The sequence below is a fragment of the Girardinichthys multiradiatus genome, chromosome 17 (genome assembly GCF_021462225.1).
Source record: "Girardinichthys multiradiatus isolate DD_20200921_A chromosome 17, DD_fGirMul_XY1, whole genome shotgun sequence".
In the NCBI taxonomy this organism is placed as follows: Eukaryota; Metazoa; Chordata; class Actinopteri; order Cyprinodontiformes; family Goodeidae; genus Girardinichthys; species Girardinichthys multiradiatus.
This window is the reverse complement of record NC_061809.1, coordinates 24,276,821-24,298,146: the sequence shown is the minus strand read 5'-3', so window position 1 is coordinate 24,298,146 and position 21,326 is coordinate 24,276,821. Positions and strand designations below refer to the sequence as shown.

Sequence of the window (21,326 nt, the reverse complement as noted above, 5' to 3'; positions counted from 1 at the left end):
TGATGGAAGATGCAGAATTTTCTCAAAAGATAATTTGAGGCATGCCACAAACACATAAAATAATAATCAACGTTCTAACAAAACATGATCTTAATTATGCCAGTACAAAAAACAGTTTCCATGCACAGCTGGTTTGCACTTTGACTGCAATACAGCTTAAATCTATGGAACCAATGCTGACATCCACTCAAACTTTGAGTTAATTTAAGCCTAAATTACATACTAACCAACCTCCACATAAAACTCTGCACATATAAAAGAATGAATCTGCAGACGGGAAATGTTGCAAAAGTGAAGATAGTGCCACTATCTTCACTTAAAGATTTTGACTTAAAAAAGTTATTACTGTAACAAATGTTCAGGTTTTCCAAAATACAATTTCAAATATAGAAATGTAATACAATATGCGTACATTTCATTTATATACAGGTCCTTCTCAAAATATTAGCATATTGTGATAAAGTTCATTATTTTCCATAATGTAATGATGAAAAAATAATGAACTTTATCACAATATGCTAATATTTTGAGAAGGACCTGTATATAAATGAAATGTACGCATATGAATTAACACATGTGGAATTATATACTGAACAAAAAAGTGTGAAACAACTGAAAATATGTCTTATATTCTAGGTTCTTCAAAGTAGCCACCTTTTGCTTTGATTGCTGCTCTGCACACTCTTGGCATTCTGTTGATGAGCTTCAAGAGGTAGTCACCTGAAATGGTTTTCCAACAGTCTTGAAGGAGTTCCCAGAGATGCTTAGCACTTGTTGGCCTTTTTGCCTTCACTCTGCAGTCCAGCTCACCCCAAACCATCTCGATTGGGTTCAGGTCCGGTGACCACAGCACCCCATCACTCTCCTTCTTGGTCAAATAGCCCTTACACAGCCTGAAGGTGTGTTTGGGGTCATTGTCCTGTTGAAAAATAAATGATGGTCCAACTAAACGCAAACCGGATGGAATAGCATGCCGCTGCAAGATGCTGTGGTAGCCATGCTGGTTCAGTATGCCTTCAATTTTGAATAAATCCCCAACAGTGTCACCAGCAAAGCACCCCCACACCATCACACCTCCTCGGGGATCAATAAAGTATCTTTGAATTGAATTGAATGCTTCACGGTGGGAACCAGGCATGTAGAGTCCATCCGTTCACCTCTTCTGCGCCACACAAAGACACGGTGGTTGGAACCAAACATCTCAAACTTGGACTCATCAGACCAAAGCACAGATTTCCACTGGTCTAATGTCCATTCCCTGTGTTCTTTAGCTCAAACAAGTCTCTTCTGCTTGTTGCCTGTCCTCAGCAGTGGTTTCCTAGCAGCTATTTTACCATGAAGGCCTGATTCACACAGTCTCCTCTTAACAGTTGTTCTAGAGATGTGTCTGCTGCTAGAACTCTGTGTGGCATTGACCTGTTCTCTAATCTGAGCTGCTGTTAACCTGCGATTTCTGAGGCTCGTGACTCGGATAAACTTATTGTCCGCAGCAGAGGTGACTCTTGGTCTTCCTTTCCTGGGGCGCTCCTCATGAGAGCCAGTTTCTTTGTAGCGCTTGATGGTTTTTGCGACTGCACTTGGGGACACTTTAAAAGTTTTCCCAATTGTTCGGACTGACTGACCTTCCGCTCGTTTTTCTTTACTTAGCTGCTTTTTCCTTACCAAATACAAATTCTAACAGTCTATTCAGTAGGACTATCAGCTGTGTACTGTATCCACCTCCTGCGCAACACAACTGATGGTCCCAACCCCATTTATAAGGCTTGAAATCCCACTTCTTAAACCTGACAGGCCACACCTGTGAACTGAAAACCATTTCAGGTGACTATCGCTTGAAGCTTATCAACAGAATGCCAAGAGTGTGCGGAGCAGTAATCAAAGCAAAAGGTGGCTACTTTGAAGAACCTAGAATATAAGACATATTTTCAGTTGTTTCACACTTTTTTGTTCAGTATATAATTCCACATGTGTTAATTCATAGTTTTGATGCCTTCAGTGTGAAGCTACAATATTCATAGTCATGAAAATAAAGACAATTCTTTGAATGAGAAGGCGTGTCCAAACCTTTGGTCTATACTGTATGTATATATATATATATATATATATATATATATATATATATATATATATATATATATATATATATATATATATATAAAATCCCACTCTCTTCACCTTTAAACAACTAAATACATCCTTGCTGCTTCCGCTGGATTTAAGTAAGAAATTAGCAGTCAGGTGCTGCTCTTCAAAGGAGTTGAGTTTTTCCTAAGCAACTGTGATGATCTCTATAAAAGCCAGGTTGTTTTGCAATTTGTTGGTCTGAAGCATTCAGGAAACTTTTAACACAATCCCAAGCAGGAAAGACATTAGCAATGACCTTAAAAAGCAATAGTTAAATCTGTGACAGGTTATGAGGTCCATCATTCTACAGTGAGAAAGGTTATCCACAAGCTACACAATAATAGTTACGTCTCCAACTCTTTAGGCAGTATGATTAGGTTGTATGAATTTCTGGAAAAATTGTTGTTTTCTCTGAAAAGAAAATGGCAGCACAATGTAGCTTTACAAATTTACGTCAGAATGAGCCACAAGACTTCAGGAACAATGTTCATGAAACAGATCAGACTAAACAATGACAATAATGTCCAGTACTTTGGGAAAAACCAAACCGAGAATATGAATTCTAACTCCTCAAACCAGCTGTCGAGCACAGTGGTGAAGGGGTGATGATGCTGGCTTTTTTTGCATTCACTGTACCTGGGTATCTTGCAGTCATCAATTTGATACACAGCTCCTCAGTATACCAAAGTGTTCTAGAGTTAAATATGCCATTTTTGTTGCAACTAAAGCTTCGACAAAATTAGGTAATGCAACTGTCTTGTGATGTCATCTGCTGAGGATCCCAATGCAGTAAGGAGCAAGACCTGACAGCAAGCAGTCAGAATAAGCTGAGGGAGCTGGAGACAATGTAGTAAGAAGGAAAAGTAAATGGAACAGTGGATACCAAACTAAAACAGGAATCAAGGTCTACGAAGGTAAACCAAGACTAAAACTCTATGGAATACATAAAAAAATTAGGGTTACTTTCACACCAGACTCATGGTCCATTTTAAAAGGAACAGAATTTGTTTCAATTGATAATCTGCTTTGTTTGGGCAGGAGAAAAGGGTCATCTGAACTCTGGTGCGGACCAGCCAACTTTTGGTTCATCTGAAAATATGGGTCCCAGTGAAGCTCACTAACAATGGAAAAGCTAATGTTCTATCCAGCGAAGCAACAAGGTAGACCAAAATAGGCAGACGTATCCTAAATGCATGGTTTACGAATATATTTCACTTAAACACTTAAAAATCATCACTCAAAATCAACAATTTACAATTGCACAAGGTCCAGATTTCAACTTTAAAAAAGATCAAAATACAATGGGAAGACCATAAAAGAGCTGTGCATAAAACGAATCACTGCATATTTTAATGTCCTGAAGCAATGTTGTCAGGTAGAATCTGAACATCATGCAAAAAAGCAGTTCTGCAAGCTATCTAATCAATAGGTGTACTTAGTTTTTTTTAGCATGGCTGTAAATAACAGTCACTGAAGCTTTTTTTTGTCCCATTACCGTTTTCAACAATGTTACAGTTTGCCATATGTTGTACTTTTATCTAAAGCAAAAGTACACAGATGGCAGGTAGGTCAAATGTCCTTGAAACTGTCTCTAACAATGTACCCATAAAATCCAACTCAGGATAGACATCAAATAGTTCACAGCTTTGCAAACTGCCTCAGAAGAGTTCACATTACCTTGTATTTGTAAGAATGAACCTCACCGATTGTGGTTGTTTGATCAAGCGACAGTAAGGTTAGGCAAACTCTTTGTGCAAACTTTGTATTCACGCTCATCATCTGCTTAGTGTGATAAAACTGGCTTAGAGGCACTGGCAACATTTACACACTCATAATAATTCTGTTTAGACAATGGGGCATTGACAGTGGGAAATTTACATCCTTGTTTGCAGAATTTATAGGCTGCACTGACCCACAGTGAATTAAGTGCTTCTTACCAGCTTCATACCATTCAGCAACCTGAGTGTTCATATGATTACATTTTTCCCCATTAGGTCAATACTGGTTGCTACTCAAGTTTTCTGATTACTCTCCATTTATCACATCACAAGTAGAAACACATTGTTCTAGAGTTCAGTGACTTTGACATGGCTGAGAAAAGCTAAAAGCCTGTAATTATAGCTGAATAGTGAGTTAACTATCTCAGCCCGGGTTTAATACTGTCACTCAAAGCTTCAGCTTCACAGTTAAGTAGGAGGATTTCCTTCAGGGTGATGGAGCATTGAATGTGAGTGCAAATCACAGATGACATTGGCTGAGATTAAATCATTTGCAAAGGTTTGTTGGATTTAGCAAAGATGCAATCACTGTGTGATGTTTGAGGAGACAAGGCGAGAATCTACTGAACATGCACAGTAATTATCAGTAAAGATTATAGAAGTTCAATTCTGATACAAGTTGAGACATATTCTGATAATCATTTTAACCAAAATAAATCCAGGATTCTTTTGACCGAAGTGTTATGAGCAAAACAAAACCTCATCAAATATGGAAGCAAATCGTTACCATATTTCAAATGAAAAAGCCTTTTCAGAAATGCTTTTTCATTTTAAGAATGTGGCCGCATTATTTGACCCATAATTAAAATTAGTAATCAATCATCCTATTTGCATTTGAATTTTCTTCTTCACGACTGCACATTTTATGCCATAATCAAAAAGAAAACAAGGCAGAAATTGCTTTTTCATGGTCTGCCCGCAAAGTACTGCCCAGAACTCAAAAACGAAAAAGCATTCCGAGCGGCGGGCGCAGCAGAGTGACGTCAGCAGCTGCTCTTCCTCAGCTCCTTGCTGACCGAGCTACACATCTTGTTCGGTAGGGGGCGGTGTGCACGTCTGCATTGCATTACATTGCAAACGTGCAGCAGGGCTGAGCTCAATTTGTGGCAGTAGCAGGCAGAACTGGCAGTTTCTGTGGCAGGCTGTGGCACCCTCGTGGCAGCCTTATGGCCTGGGACATCCAGCGTGTTTTTAAGCATTTATTTATAATTTAAGCTGCCACTGGAACTGCCACAGCCTGCCGCAGGATGGCAGGGGATTCCGCGAGGATGCCAGAAGGTGCCAGACCGGCCGTAAAAGCTTGCCAATGCGGTTGCCGCTGTTTTTGTGGAAGCTAATGCTGATTATCAGCAAATAGGTTGTCATTATTGTTAATAGTGGCCCTGTCCCAATACCCACACTACACCCTCTATGAAGTGTGTACTTTATACAAGTGCATGTAAGGGTTGAAGTGCGCAGGTTACAAGCGTGCAAAATTGTAGAATTGGGACAGTAGGGGTTACGTCATCAACTTGCACCTCTGCACCGTAACTGCAACATTAAAAAGTCCGGGAACCAGCGCTGTTTTCACAGTCTTGCTGCTAAAAAAATCTATTTAAAACTGCAACAAGCAATTGTTTTGAGGAGAAGAAAGTGCAGGAAACGAAGGAGGCTTATACACTAGACTCTTGCCATGCCAGTGTTTGTTTGAAAGGTAACTTCAGTTTTATGGGCTACTGGCTGCCCAGACTCACTCTGAACCCACTGGTATCTTACAATGTTGAGCCTGGAAAACCAGTAAAAAAATATATTTGTCGGCTTGCTCTCTAAAGTTTACGCAGTTGTTATTCTGATTTGATCGCTGGTTACGTTGACGGTTGTGATTGGTTTTTGCTCAGAACGTCATCTGCAGCGGTGAACTGTGGGTAATATACTTCGGCAAAGTCTACTTAGATGCGGGCTTCGCCGAAGGGCGGATGTGGGGCGCAAAGGGGGCGGGGCTAAGGACGACTCTGGAGAATTGGGACACACTACGCACTCGAACCCATCAACGGGAACGTGCAATTCAGGGACACAAGGGTGGAAGTGCGAGTATTTGGACAGGGCCAACTGTGGAGCTGCCACCGGAAGTGATGCCAATGCTGATTATCGGCAAACGGGATGTCATTATTGTTATAGCCTGTTACCTTTAAATAATGATTTCATTATTGATTATTATTTGATAAACAGCTTTAGATCCATAACATAAGGTGATTGTATTTACTTGACATGGAAAATAAATAGCACTATGTGTATGTGTGACGTGTTGAAAGGATGATGAAGATTTATTGCACAAACAGCCGGTTTATTATAGAGCACGAGCGGCTATTCTGAATTGTCACTCACAGAAAATTATAAATAAATGCTTAAAAACACGCTGGATGTCCCAGGCCATAAGGCTGCCACGAGGGTGCCACAGCCTGCCACCGGAACTGCCAGTTCTGCCTGCCACTGCCACAAATTGAGCTCGGCCCTGCTGCAATTCAATCAATTTCTCAGCACGTTTGCAATGTAATGCAATGCAGACGTGCACAGCGCTCCCTACCAAACAAGCTGCTGACGTCACTCTGCTGCGCCCGCCGCTCGGAATGCTTTTTTGTTTTCGAGTTCTGGGCAGTACTTTGCGGGCAGACCACGAAAACGAAAAAGCACTTTCTGCTTTGTTTTCTTTTTGATTATGGCATAAAATGTGCAGTCGTGAAGAAGAAAATTCAAATGCAAATAGGATGATTGATTACTAATTTTATTTATGGGTCAAATAATGCAGCCACATTCTTAAAATGAAAAAGCATTTCTGGAATGTTTTTTCATTTTCAAATTTTACATTTCAAATTGAATTTTGGTATCTATTTGCTGGGGTACATTTTGAAAAATAAATCTCAAATGTCTTTCTTTTTCATTTTAATTAAGTGAAAGAATGAGCAGTCTTGAAGAAGAAAATTAAAATGCAAATAGGATTATTGATTACTAATTTCATTTATGAGACAAACAATGCAGCCACATTCTTAAAATGAAAAAGCATTTCTGAAAATGCTTTTTCATTTGAAATATGGTAACGATTTGCTTCCATAATCAAAAACATGCAATCAACAGCTTTGCTCAGCAGGTTGGTAGAAGAAACAGACAACCAAGTGGTAAACAACCCTTTAGCTATGATAAATTAGACAAACCCACTGATCTATCCACCCCTGAGACTGTTTACAATCACCTGGCGATAGAAAACAGAGTTTTTGAAAATCTGCAGTTTGTCTCTTTTGTCTTTTTAAATTTAATCAATTTGAATGGAATTTCTTCAGAAATTGGAAAACATTCTGAGCCTTCATAGCCTTAAAAAGGCTTGGGCATTGCAAGAAACTTGCCTCACATTAGTAATGGAAATATTGTAAAAGACTGGAATATTAATTTTCCACCAGCAATCTTGAAAATGTACATCTTTTATCAATCTCATGCAGAGTGGTTTTGGAGATAGACCCAAGTGTCAAGTTTTAATAATAAAATGGAAAAACTTACAAAAGAAACAAGACAAGAGGCACGAGCAGAGTCACAAGCTGAAAGACGGAGAGAATATGGGAAAAAAACGGGCATGGAAATGGGGAATAATGGGAAGATCCAGCAGAAAACAATGAGAACCAGCGACCTCATATACTACTACTGTGAAGCAATGTGATGGCAGCATCATGCTGTGAGGATATTTTTTTCTGCAACTAGAACTTGGCAGAGAGTTCCTGTTTCTGGAAAAGAAGATGGCAGCAGCCAAATATAGAGAAATGATTTAAGAAAACCTGCTCCAGAGTGCTTTGGATCTCAGGTTAAGCTGAAATCTCATCTTCCTACATGACCGTGACCTGAAGAACACAGCTAAGATAACAAAGGAGGGACTTCAGTTTGTAAATGTATTTTTTATAAATCCACAGAAATGTTTAAAAATATGCTTTAATAGGCTTTTTGTATCATCTAATATGTCTGAAAGATCAAGAACTAACATATATTAAATAAATATAGATTGACAGTTATTGTTTTCCACAATACTTTTGAAAAAACTATAAATTATCTTTTCCACGTATAAAGTGAAGCTTTCACAAATATAAAACCCTGTTTTAGAAAATAAAATCTGTAATTACTGTAAAACATTTTGCTCCAGGTTTGATCAGTCCATAAGAGTAAAGTGTTTCACACTTGCCTCAATCTTAGTTGGTAATAATGCTAAGAAAGAATTAAAATGCTCCTTTTCTGTGTTTAAAAAAATAGCTAAATAAGAAATTCTGTCCATATAATAATCCAGTTAAGGTTTAACCAGTTTAAAAATAAAAGATTTTGATGTAAAACAATTAAATGTCGCCTAGACCTCCTGAAATACAACACTTTCATTTAGATTTAATTCATAAGCTAGGAATCAGATACCAACTTCAGCGTCATAAACTGCCCACGCTGTGCTATATTATTCTCTTAGAGTGTATTTTCCAACTAGCTCGACATATATAAGTAATAAAATACCTGTTAAGGCCATAGCTGACACAGCTTTTTTTCTTTTTGCTCTGTGGCACCACCAGGCTATGCCTCCCCTGGGCAGAAAGTCGTGTCCATGTTAAAAACTGCCTCTGCTCTATTGGTTCTGTTTCAAATAGTCAGATAGTCAGTTGTTTACAAAGTCTAGACTCAAAGAAAGGTCAGAAGGGCATGTCAGAACATGTACTATGCATGTTGTGTTGCAAAGCCGTCATGTGAAATTAGTCCTAATAATGTCAAACACTGCAGAACATTTAAACACTGTATAGGCAGCTAATTTAAAATACAATATCCATTTTCTGGTTTAAAGACAATAGTAAGACGATATGTACTTAGACATTAATATAGACACTGGTTACTGGTACTATGGTTTTAATGAGTTTAAACTTCTTCAGATCAGATCCATATCATCAATAATTTCCCCTGTAGAATCTAATGAAAAACAAAATTTGTCAAAGGAGGCTGATATAGTCAAATATTATACCCATACCCCAACATATTATATTTTCAGAGCCACAGTCAGCCAGTCTCCTCTGTTCCTCTTTGAAGTGTTGCTCAAAGTAACAGTGATGCAACACTATGGTAAACATGCAACAGCCTCATATTTCTTAATGTGTTGTCAACATAAAAAATAGAGAAAACAATTGAAAAAAAAAAACATTTCTTAAGTTTTATCTTCTATAGACATTTTCCAAATAATCTATTTTAGTTATTCTTAAGATTTCAAACCATTTAGACAGGTTGACAAACTGATTTAATCAATTTTGTGGAATAGATTTGTGTTGAGAATGAACATAAATAGGCTTTTCTCTCTATATTAGGGATATTCTCATTCAAGATGCAGAAATTACAGTTGCCTGATAATGCTGAACAATCTTTTTCCTGCTGTCCAGTGTAAGCTGACAAACCGATGCTTCCAATACATCTCTTTTCAATCTATTTAAAAAATAACATGATAAAGATTCAGAAGTTAATTGTAACAGTGTTATCTTTAAAAGCAAAAAGCTTACAGGCCATTTACATTTACTTTTCCCATGCTTATCCAACTCTGAAAATGCTAATGTCAAATTCGATAGTTTAGTCTTACTTTTCCCCAACTGTGTACAATCCCTGTAATTCTTATATCACTGGAGGTCCAAGAGCTGTAAAACATTACAAAAGAAATGCAAAAACAAGCTTATTCAACTTGCTACTAGTTGTACTTCATTAATACATTAATATATAATCAATCCAAGCTTTGTTTTTGCTTCTGAAGCTCAACAGCAAACTCATTTTCTTTTCTGCCATAGACAGACATTTTTTTCAACATGATTTCTGGGAATCTTTATAGTTTCTGACAGACTCGCCATGTGCTTTGAGGGCTCTTATTTTATCCAGCAATGATTTTTCTTTGTCAGCTTACCTTGCAGCTTGGTCTTGGGAATTTTCCCACATGGCTTGGTTGCCGTGACGGTGGCAGCACAGGTCGCATCCATGAGCGCTCGCTTCAGAGTCCCAGTCCTGTTCTTCTTCCCCGTTGCCAGGTCACACTCTCCCCAATCACCGAACTCATACTTGCATTCCCCTGTAGCAAACACAGGAATTAGATCTTATTATTTTGAAGAGCAAACCAGGCAGAAAAGCTGGTAAAATAACAGAATGCAGATTTTTCCTCATTTTACCAGCAGTGACGTATCGAAAGAAGACCCAGAGTTCATGGATTCGTAAATCATGGATGTTTAATAGTTGCTTGATGTGTAATTGGTTGTTAAAAACTTCTGTCCAATGTCAACAGTGTGACTTCATGAGAAGCTTTAACTTCATTAAAAAAGAATGATCTCAATGTAGAAGCAGATGGAACCTTAATGTTTTTATGTTACATTTGCTATATGATCAAACCTACCAACAGATGAATCTAATTAAAAAAATCAACCTGGCTCCACCTGGAAATATAAAACAGATGTTGCCCAGTGGAAGCACCTTTGAATGAAAGCACATATTTGAGGGTGCATTTAAACAGTCAAAAGGGATGCGAGATTACTTCTTAAATGCCATTAGCTGCTGGTGTATGTTATAGAAATGGGTTTACAGAGTGTGCATGTGTGTGTGTGTGGTGTGCACATAAGTGTTGGTGTTCTATAAGACCATGCTTCTCATCTCTCTTCTTGCATTATTTTTCTGCCAGTCCAGCCAGGCTCCCTCGGGTCTGTGACACTCATTCGTCAGCTTTCTCTCACATGAAAGCCTGTGTCACCGCAGCTGAGATCCCAGAGTGCTCATCAGAGCAGGGGAGAGGTGGGAGGAGAGGTGAGGTAAAGGAAGGGAGGAGAGCAGAGAGAGGGAGTGACAGGGCTATTGTTGCAGGAATCCTACAGGGACTTCCTGAGCAACCAACTTTGAAAGCCCTGTTCCCTTCACAACCATAATTTATGTCAGAGAGACAGCAAGAGATATCCCACTTGTTGGGAATTTATCAGGAAACTGTGCTACATTTTGAAGTGTCACATACAGTATGCTGTATTACAAAGGTTTTCACACACCTTGAACTTTTTGACATGTTTGATTTACTTGACTTTCATATATTAGAGCAACAAAGTTGTGCATAAATTAAACTGGAAGGAAATGGTTTGATTTTTTTATACAAACCTGAAAAGTAATACTATAATTTTTTTTATTCCCCCAAAGTCAATTCTTTTTAGAAAACTTTTTTCTGCCAGCATAGCTGCAATTTTTCTGTATCAGCTTTGCACATCTTAACACAGATTTGATTTTTGTTTCCATTTTTCTTTGCATAATAGCTCATACTTGGGCAGATTGGATGGAGAACATCTATACTTCAATTTCATTTAGGGCTAGACATTTACTTTGAATATGGTTTAATAGAAAAGAAATGCATTGTCGCTCTGGTTGATATTTATAAGATCCCCTCCAAAGTCTTAGTTTTTTTTAAGTTTTAACAGGTTTTTTTCTAGGAGTGCCCTGTATTTATCACCTTTCATTTCCCAGAACAGCTGCAATTGTTATTATATTAAATTAAACACAAGGTTATTTAGCTACCTCTAAATGCAATGGGTGAAATTTTATTTTATTTAGGGGTGTCAGAGTAAAATGGGCTGAATACATATGCTCGTCATCCTTTTCAAATTTTCACTTGGACAACTTTTAAAGACCATGTATCATTTTCTTTTTTGGCCAATATGCAAAATCTTTTGTGTGACAGAAATAACTCAGCACATCACCCTGAAGACAGAATCCTCTCCAAGAAACATAGTGGAGGCAAGATCATGCTGTGGGGATTAATTTTAGCGGGAAAAGTAAGTTGGTCAGACTTAAAAGGAAGAATGATAGCGTTAAGTACAATGGAAAACCTTTTGGAGGCTGAAGAAGACTTAAGACTGGGGATGAGGTTTAACTTCCAGCAGAAAATCGACGGTAAACATACAGCCAAAGCTACAACAGAACACTTTGGATCAAAGCATATTAATGTGTTAGAATTCCCTATTCAATGCCCAGACATAAATCTAATTAAGGGTCTTTTGCAAGATGTGAAAATTGCCGTTTAGAGATGCTTGAGACATTTTGCAAAGAAGACTGGGCAAAACTGTCACTCTGTAGATGTGTGAATCTCAGAGAGAAATACCCCGAAAAACCTACAGCTGTGGCTGCAGTGAAAGGTGGTTCTAGAAAGTATTGGCTCAGGGGGGGTGAATGTCACTCTCAGATTTTTGTAGAAAGATTTGAATACCAGTTAGCATTTGTGTTGTACTTTACAATAAGGACCTATTTTGTATTGGTCTATCAAATAAAATGATGAAGATGAAGTCAGGACTATAAATGTGAAAAAGAGTAAAAGGTTCAGTAGGTTTGAAATGACTCCATAAGGAAGTGCTGGAACTCTTTCCTAAGCGTTCAGAGAATTTCAACAGCTTTTATCATGGCCATACTTACACATCTGGGTCACATGTATGAGGAGCAAAATTGATCATTTGACTGAACCTAGCATTGTGTTCATTGCAATGTTCATAGATATTCTGATAGCTCAAAACCTTGGAAACTACAAACCAACAAGACATAAATCACATCAAGTATTCAAGTTTAAGTTTGAACGTTGTGTTTTAAAATGCATAGTAACATTCATTGTGATGCATTGTGTGACCGGTTTCCATGTATATGATATATTCAGAGCCATTAGCTGAAATGTTTGTGACCTCTGTCACCGGTCCCAAAGGTGCCCCTTTATTTTGGGTTCCCTTACTGAAAACAATGACTCTGAATTATTGACAGCAACTCTTTAAACGTTATGCTGTTTTGTGCTTTTGAAGCCTTAACTGTCAATTAAAGCTTTCAAAAAAACCACTGCAACAGCGTGCTGAATCTAAAGTGGCAGTAGTCCTTCAGGGATCTAGTGGAGTTTATGCCTTAATGGATCAGGGCTGTTTTGTCAACTATATGACAATAGGATAATTTCGAATCTTAAACAAGTCCTTTGATCAAATACGTCATTAAATGTTTTAATTTGCCAGAACAACCAGAAAGAGGAAGTGAACTTCAAAATCAAAAATAATGAGCAAACTGATCCATAATAAAAAATAACAGAATTTCTACACAAAACAAAAATGATTTCCATGTTGAATAAAGAAATACATAATTTTCAACATAATAGTGTCATTAAACCAAACTTTAACACTAAAGCTTTGTAAGCATTGTATTTGTGACATTAATTAAACCTAAACAATAGACAAAGAACACAGGGAAATTAAAACAGATTATTTTGCTTTGTTTCGATTCATTTATGTATTTATTTATTAAGCAAAAACACTTCCATTATGACTTTAGCAAAGACATCATGGTGTCTTGGAACCTTTAGCATTTACCCAACACAATGCCCAAAGATTTATGGTAGCTCTGGCATTCCTTACAAATTGTCGATACAGTCGTTTGGAGCACTCACATCACTGTCCCAGGTCTGCAATTAAGAAGAATCGGTCTGAGAAACTTCTGTTTGGATTTAAAATCTTACTGAAAGTGTCTTAACGTTAGTACATAAATCTATGCTGCATAGAAGCCTACCCATTGTTTGGATGATGTCACGCACAGTTTTTTTGTCCCACTTTGTGCAGACCTCCCTAATTACGCTGGATGACAGGACCATCAGAGTACCACCCTATAAGTCTTGGCTGTCATTATATGCTGTAAAAAAATAAGAAACAGCATGGTAGATGCAGTGTGATTTTTGTAGTAGCAAGAAGAGAATATACTGGCAAATTGCAGGGTGGGGGTGCAGCAGGCTTGATTGTGTGTGTGGCGCTGTTCTATTGTTATATGCTCTATCCTTTTATTTGTGAAAGACTTCCTTTGTTATTATTTTTATTATGTGTTTTTGACTTAAAGGGGTCGAATCGGTGTACCCTGCCTCTCGCCCGTAGTCTGATGGAAGACTTCCACTATGGAAGAAGCAAGTATAGAAAATGGATAGATGGAAGGATGTAACTTGAGTCTACACCTGTGGGATTTTCTAAATTCAAGAAACATGGCTCTTGGCCGAGGGGTTCAACGATGCACCAAAAGGAAATGAGAAGGGGAAAATGTCACCTGTCAAGTGCTCCACAAATAATTTTCTTTTGTTTATTTGTATGTCCTTTCAACCATGAGAGGGCCCTTTGCAGGTTAGCCACTGTAAAACAAAGTGACTATACATAGGTCACTTGTCAGCTGAAACTGGTGTCTGATTAGCTGTTACTGACATGACACTAAGTTAAAGGAGTCTGCACTGCATTTGACCAACTATAAGTCCAAATTTTACTGTGTTTAATACCATTACACTAAATACATTCTTAGAAAAAACACAATTTGAGATCTATAAAACCTTTGTTTTTATGAAAAAATTAAATTAATATATAGAATGCTTTCTTGAAACTGGTTAAACCTGGACTGAATTACTCTACACCGATTAAAAATTCTTTAAAACACAGTTTGTGCTTTGTGAAACCCTTTTTGTAAAAAGGTGGATATTTAGATGTTTCATAAATATTGTTGAAATCCATCTATAGCCATAGCTAGATTGCTTCATCTATGCAGAAGTAGAGAGTAATTTAATTAAGGTTTATGTTGCTTGTTATGTTGCAAACAAAAGTGTTTTTGTTTTTTTTTGTTTTTCCAAAAACAGGCTTCGGCATGGGAGTCGGTGTGTGTTTGGTAATATGTGTTGCAGCAAAGGGTGATACTTTCCCAGGGTTCCATTCATATAATAACTTCCAGCCCTTGGAAGGAAAATATAAAGAAATTAAAGCTGCAAGCAGCATTTAAGGCCCTCGCAGCTCAGCGCAGCTCAGCCTGTGCAGTGACCGCGGGAGCCTGGCATCGCCACCTAAAAGCCACTGATGAGGCTGCTGCCCAAATATCTCATCAGATCTGTTTTGGGGACTGGACTAGGATCAATCATGTTAATTTTGATGCAGATCAGATGATCTATGTGGAAATTAGAGCCAAACATATGGCCATGGCATGACGTCAAACTTCGCCGAGCCACCACGGTCACGCCCTTTTATAAAAAGTCACTTTTTTTCAAAGGAAATAAGACCCACTAGTTATCAGTCATCTGACACAGTTTGAAGCAGATTGAGTGTAGACATTCAGATAGTGACATTTCCCAGTGAAAAAAGTGACTTCCTATTCTCAGGGTTTGATGATGTCAGCATATGGACCCCATAGAATTGTCGGGAACCCGAACGTCCTCCACCTTCATGCCAACTTTGGTGTGATTTGGTGTTTCTTTGGTAAAGTTATTGCAATTTTTCACTTTCGGCACAAACGCCATTTTCGTGCCATGGCCACGCCCCCTAAACATGACCGAAAACTCACGATTTTGATAACTTTTAATCCCCCTTGCCTTATCTACATATTGACCAAATATGAACCTGATAGCTCAAAATTCCTAGGAGGAGTTCGTTAAAGTTTGAGGTGAGTAAAAGTGAAAAACGGCCAAAAATTTGCCTTTAATCCAAAATGGCCGACTTCCTGTGCATTTGAGGGCATAACCCCAAGAGACTGTTTTTGAGGTTTGAGGAGCTCTACCACTGTGCCAAATTTCAGATCTGTACGACTTAAGGTTCGCCCACTGACGACAACATTAAACAACAAAAATTTCACGCAGGGGACAATTTTGGGTTAAAGCGTGTGCATCTAGGGGCTTGGCAAAGTCCCCAAATTGCCCCACAAAGAGGCACCAGAATAATAAGAAGAAATCCTACGATTACAATAGGCCCTTGCAGGCTTCCTGCTCGGGCCTAATGATGGTGGTTTAAAACTTTTGCACATTACTGCTGTATGTTACCTTTTAATAAAGAATGATTTAATTAGCAGCACAGAATCTAACTGCTGCTCCAGGCTCCAAGTCAGAATTGCTGAGTCCAAATACATTTTTTTGTGCAAGCAGACCTTAAATGTTGCAGTATATCAGAGTAAGTGGCAATGGTTTCACATTGTGTTTGTGTATGGTGTTAACATCATAGTAAATTCTGATCCTGGAGGCACCTCCAGTCCAGGCATGCAAGGTTTTTTAGAACACATTTGAAAACATACGTCTGTCTGCGGACATGTTTTGTCAAGATGACAGCGTCACACTTGTCTGAGTAACAAAACTTTACAGCTGAAAACTGACAGGTCAGAATCCCATCATGTTGACAGGCCTTCCAGCTGTTGTGATCCTAATGCAATATATGATTTTAATTACAAACGTATTCAAGCAACTGCAGTGTCTTTGCCACTAATTGAGATGGTCGTGCTACACTCATTTTACATTGCCAAGCAGCTTCCCTCTATTTAAAGTCTGGATCTATGTAACCTAGTGCCACTCTTTCAAAACCTTTGCTGCCATAATCTGTTTGGCCAGTTGGCAAGGACCATCCTGCACTCTGTTCATCATTCCTGACAGGCTCGCTGCAAAGCAGGAGACTCATGTCTTATAGGTCTAACCGTGGAAACAAAACTCCCAGAGTTGTCACTGGTGGACATTTTAGCTGCAGAGATCCAATCCAAAAAAGCAAACCTGCTATCTTGCTATGAGATCTCTCTGGGTTGACTTGTTGGACAACTTCTGCTTTAGAACATGGTATTTATGTAAGCTAGAAATGTGAAAAGCTTAGTGAATGTGCCTTCCACAGCTGTAAAACTTTGCGATTGACAAAATTTGTTCAGAGATTTATGAACCTGCCAAACCATATTTATGATGGCTCCATTTACACACCCCCACAAACAAGGTAAAAACAATGCCTGCTACTCTGTTTTGCTGGTAATGACGATGTTGGATGTTGTTATTTCCATGACAATGTATCATATTCTCAGCAGACATTTCTGCTGTACCTCTAATTAGCTAGCTTATGCATTCCTGTTCTGAAAATGAGGCCATTGTTTGTCTGAATGACATGCAACAATGGACTATGAGGAGGAGTGGAGCAACAAATGGAAATAATGTACTTGTACAAGGGAGGAATTCTCTGGGTATGTTAGTCAATAATACTATGAATACAATGCTGGATTTCTACAGAATTCTTAGATACACAGTACATGCTAACTTAAGTCATATTGGTAATGCTAATTAGTAACAGACATGCACATATTTGTTGATGATCCTGGCAAAAATTAATGAAAAATCATATAAAGAAATGTGTCATACATTATATGAACTATATTATTTAGTATTTTCCTACGCAAAATACATTTATGTATACAGACAAAATACATTGGCACATTTATTGAGCTGATAATACAAAAAAACCTCACTGGTGGCCAAAGTGTTCTTACCTTTAGGAATGTTTTATTAGGTTCAGTGTAGGACCCAAATGCAGAACAGCATGGCAAAATAATTGCAGGTGATGATTTATTGACATCATACATTTAGGAATACAAAAGTAGAGGAACTAGTAACTAGGAACACAGGTCACAGACAGACAGACAGAAAACAGGCAGCGCAAATGAAAAGCAGGCAGGACAAAAGGAGTACTGTTAAACAGTAAGGGTCTCTATGTGGAGTAACCAACCTGGCAAGCTTATAAACGCTGTGGATTTGATAAAAAAAAAAAAAAAAAAACTTAGAACAGGTGAGTCTAATCAACGGGATGCACTCCAGCTGAGTGGAGACCTGACTTGATGGACTGAGGGAAAACACATTGAACACACAAGGATTTAGGAAGCATATTTAAAAACCCTAAAAGGAGATACTATAGAAATGGTTATACAGTATTTAAATGCAAGAAGAACAGAACACAAGGAAGAACCAGGACTTCAAAACAACACCTAAGAAACTTAGTTAAATATCAAACAAATAGAGGAGAACACAAAACTCTGATGAAACCAAGCTCAAATTCCACACAACCGCTTTTAACAGTTTAATTAAATCACCTTCAAATGTATAGTTTACTTTAAGTTGATCAAAGTTTCTAGCCATCTCTAAATGGTATTTCATGACTTTAGTATTAATAAGATGTGGCCCACGGGCCCATTTTGTTAATACCTTGCCCCTGTGTTTGCAGGCCAGGTCATCTCCTCCGTTATCTTTATATCCCTGAAATCTGTATGAGGTCACCAGCTCTACCTCGTCCCCATTAACAACCTCCTTGGATTTTTAGGTGTTCACAAGGAGAACACCTTGAGGTGTACTGTAGGCAGCCTCATCCCCTCCTTTGGAACCTCTTTTCATTGGTGGAAATAGTTGTCACCGGTTCAAAATCACATTTGGGAACTAGAATGGGTTCCGAACTGGGTCGATGGAAAAGGGGTACGAGAGTTAATTTGCACAACGATTAGTCCCTTGCCAGGAATTCCATCTGGACCAGCCATTTTCCTTGTGTTCACTGCCCTAAACTCCTGCCTCATCTGGTGTAGACGGAGAGTCACAGTGTGGTGATTCTGTTTGATAGGGGAGGGGACCTCGAAATGTGCAAAAAACTTTTCAGTTCCTTAGCCAGTGAAGCTTCAGCTTTAACAGTTGAGATGTTGTTGCCTCTGTAGTTGGTTTCATGGTTTATTCCCTGCCATACCTGTCTTGGGTTGTTTTCAGTAAGGTGGTCTTCAGTTTTCTGCTTGAATTACTTTTTAGCTGCTTCGATCCCTTTTTTCAGGTTAGCCCTGGCAATGCTCTGCTGTGCATTGTCTCCACCATTGTCTCCTCTGCATTCTTTTATCAGAAGTTGCACTTCTGTATTCCTCTGAAACGTCTGGTTGGCGAGACCCGGATTCATCTTTCCACGGAGACATTCCCAGCATACTAGGAGATGCATGAGAATACAATCCAAGTGTACTCTGGTTAGGATTCTCAAACAGACTCCATTCTGTGTTTATGAAGCAGTCCTGTAGTTGGCCGATGGCATTTTCTGGCCAGCTGGAGTTTTTGTTGTGGGACCGAATTTCTTTCTGAGCGGGCTATAAGCTGGTATGAGATGCAGAGACAGAGGTATGTCTGTCCAACATGGGGCTGAGGTTCTGTTCTGTAAGCATGTGTGATGTTACAGTACACATGTTTTAATATTTTGTTTTTCTGGTAGCACATTTCACGTATTGTGGAAATTAAGGCAGACCAGACTTTAAGTTGGCCGAGTTAAAGTCCACAGCAATTATATGTACCCTGTCAGATCTGAAAAACTCTGCTGGAATCATAACTGGATCTCTATACTTTGGTCAGATGGATATATTTGAGGGAAAAGCAACTCATGCCCAATATAGTAAAGGATCCATGATGCTGTGGGCCAGTTGTTTTTTTTTGCAAGTCTCATTTGGATATTGTTAGAGTGCATTGTAAACGCTATGAAATGCCAGGACATGTTAGATAAAAATCTGTTAGCCTCTACCAAAGAAAATGAAAATAGGATGTCACTGGATACACGAATCAATGTCCAACCAGTCAAAGAGGTTGTAGTTGGCACTGACAGCAAAACTGTCAACAATTGTGTCACCAATGATTTTTTTAAAGCAGTTGTTTCTTAACAAAAGATTCTTCCACAATGAAAAAATGTATACAAATTAAAAGATTAAATTATTTTAGGGCTTTACACATTTTACACAACAAATTTGTCCACATTTCTAGATTCTAAGGACATTTTTACCTCCAAACTTCTTTTTCCAGTTGCAGGGGATCTTGCAGCGTTGGGTCTTGATGGTCTGCTTACAGTGAGTACCTGTGCGTGTTCCTTCCCTGGTGCCCTGTCCGCAGTCATCCTCGTTGGCGACACATACGCTCCACAACCAATCCCCACAGTCAGATTTGCGCTCCTTTTTTCCTGTACGGTTAACAGATGTTGGATACAGAGATATTCTCTTTAAAATAAAACCATTCATTTTAATCTTTTTTTTAGACTGAAGTTCTAATTTTTGTACATCTGTAACTTTTCTTAAGTCACATTATTTTTTATGTTTATGTTTTCAAACAAAAAGAATAAAAACATTACTAATTTCCTCTCTTGGATTTTTGTAATTGCTTTAGGTCTTTGCATTAATTTCCAATGCAAATAAACTTTTTCCCTTGAATTTAAACCAGCTTAAATGTTATTTCCTTTACCCAGGAGGAATGCATCTGACTTATTTTCTCTTTGTTGCAAATTAGTTTTTTTTTCTAAACTTTCACAAGATATCAATTACTTCACTCTAAAACTTTGTTTGCATAATTTAATTCTATCCTTTTAAATTAATAGCTCAAGAAGATAAAGCCCTGCATGTGTATTTCTGAATTTCAGGATCCTCGATCCAAATTGCTCTATTATATCACAAGTGTGCAAGTGTTACAGGTTGCAAGAATCACCTTGTTTTTCTGCTTTGCCTCCTTCGGCTGCCATCACTGTCAACACCAAGAGTGCCAGGACAGCCACTTGTGTCCACAGCTTCTGTCCTGTCATTCTTAAAAACAGGTAAATAAATAAAAAGTATTATGACATGGTTATTGTTTCAGCCTCCTCAAACATGCACATGGACTTTACAGAGTCAGTGTTTTGGAAAAACATGGAGGTGAACAGCAAAGCAACAGTCTTTGGAGACCTGAGAAAAGCCTGGGGCGTTTCCCGCTCTCCATCTTATCTTGTTCCATCACCACTGTGCTGGGCTCTAGCATCAACATTTTGATTATCTGCGCAGCAGTTACAGTGGCAGTTACAGGGGTATGTGCTGTTGATCTCAGAGAGAGCATGTCACGGTCAAATAAAGCCATCATACGTGTTCCATTTAAAACCCTTGCATCCCCTCTGGCTGAACACAGAGTAACAGTCAGTTTAAAAACTCCATGAATAATTCAATTTTATTGGTTTCATGTTTCCAATTGTCCTTTCGTGTAAACATTTTATGCAATAATGATAAATACTATGGTATATGTTTTTTTCGATACAATTTAAGGGTTTATAAAGACTTGAAAAGTGAGTGTTTTACCTTTTGCCTTTTCATCTTATAGTGTAATTGGAGTGTCCAAACGTGCTTTTGAGCTAAACAACCATGAAAACGCTACATGCATTTTATCTGTATTTGTTTAGATTCAAAGTAAATATTTCACCAGTTTTGCACAACTTTTTCTATTGTTCTTCCCCTGATTGATCAGTAGATGACAGCACATGGCATAACTGACAGAAATTCTAATGTGAAATAATAATAAACTCTTTGCAATACCAGAAATGTAATTTCCAGATTTAGGTGTAAGAGGGTTAAAATGCTTATTATCAGAAATGCATTAGTAGATATTAGTAGAAGTTTAGCTCATCTTATACAAGTGCAATTGTTTGCAAACAAACAAAAATAAATAATTTGCATATGTACTGATAATGATATAACTTCTTTATACATCAGAGATCATTCTGGCAGCTAATACAACCTGAGGATGTGATATTAAGGAATGTTCTGGTATGATCACAAGCATCAGATGAAGCGTCCAACCACAGCATTTTTTAG

General features: G+C 38.2%; 1 protein-coding gene across 2 annotated transcripts in view; it reads right to left on the bottom strand.

The window, feature by feature from the left end:
- ptn (pleiotrophin) overlaps positions 1-21,326 on the bottom strand; it is an 87,060-nt gene that overhangs the window by 10,310 nt on the left and 55,424 nt on the right. Inside the window, exons 2-5 of one of the 2 annotated variants that reach the window (XM_047390374.1) lie at positions 20,197-20,291; positions 19,505-19,678; positions 9,829-9,990; positions 9,514-9,568 (exon numbers count right to left, since the gene is read on the bottom strand). In XM_047390374.1, coding sequence (XP_047246330.1) covers positions 9,546-9,568; positions 9,829-9,990; positions 19,505-19,678; positions 20,197-20,290 — 453 coding nt within the window. In that variant the 5' untranslated portion in view covers position 20,291 and the 3' untranslated portion in view covers positions 9,514-9,545. The remainder of the gene's footprint in view (positions 1-9,513; positions 9,569-9,828; positions 9,991-19,504; positions 19,679-20,196; positions 20,292-21,326) is intronic. The other variant, XM_047390373.1, reaches the window with a different exon arrangement.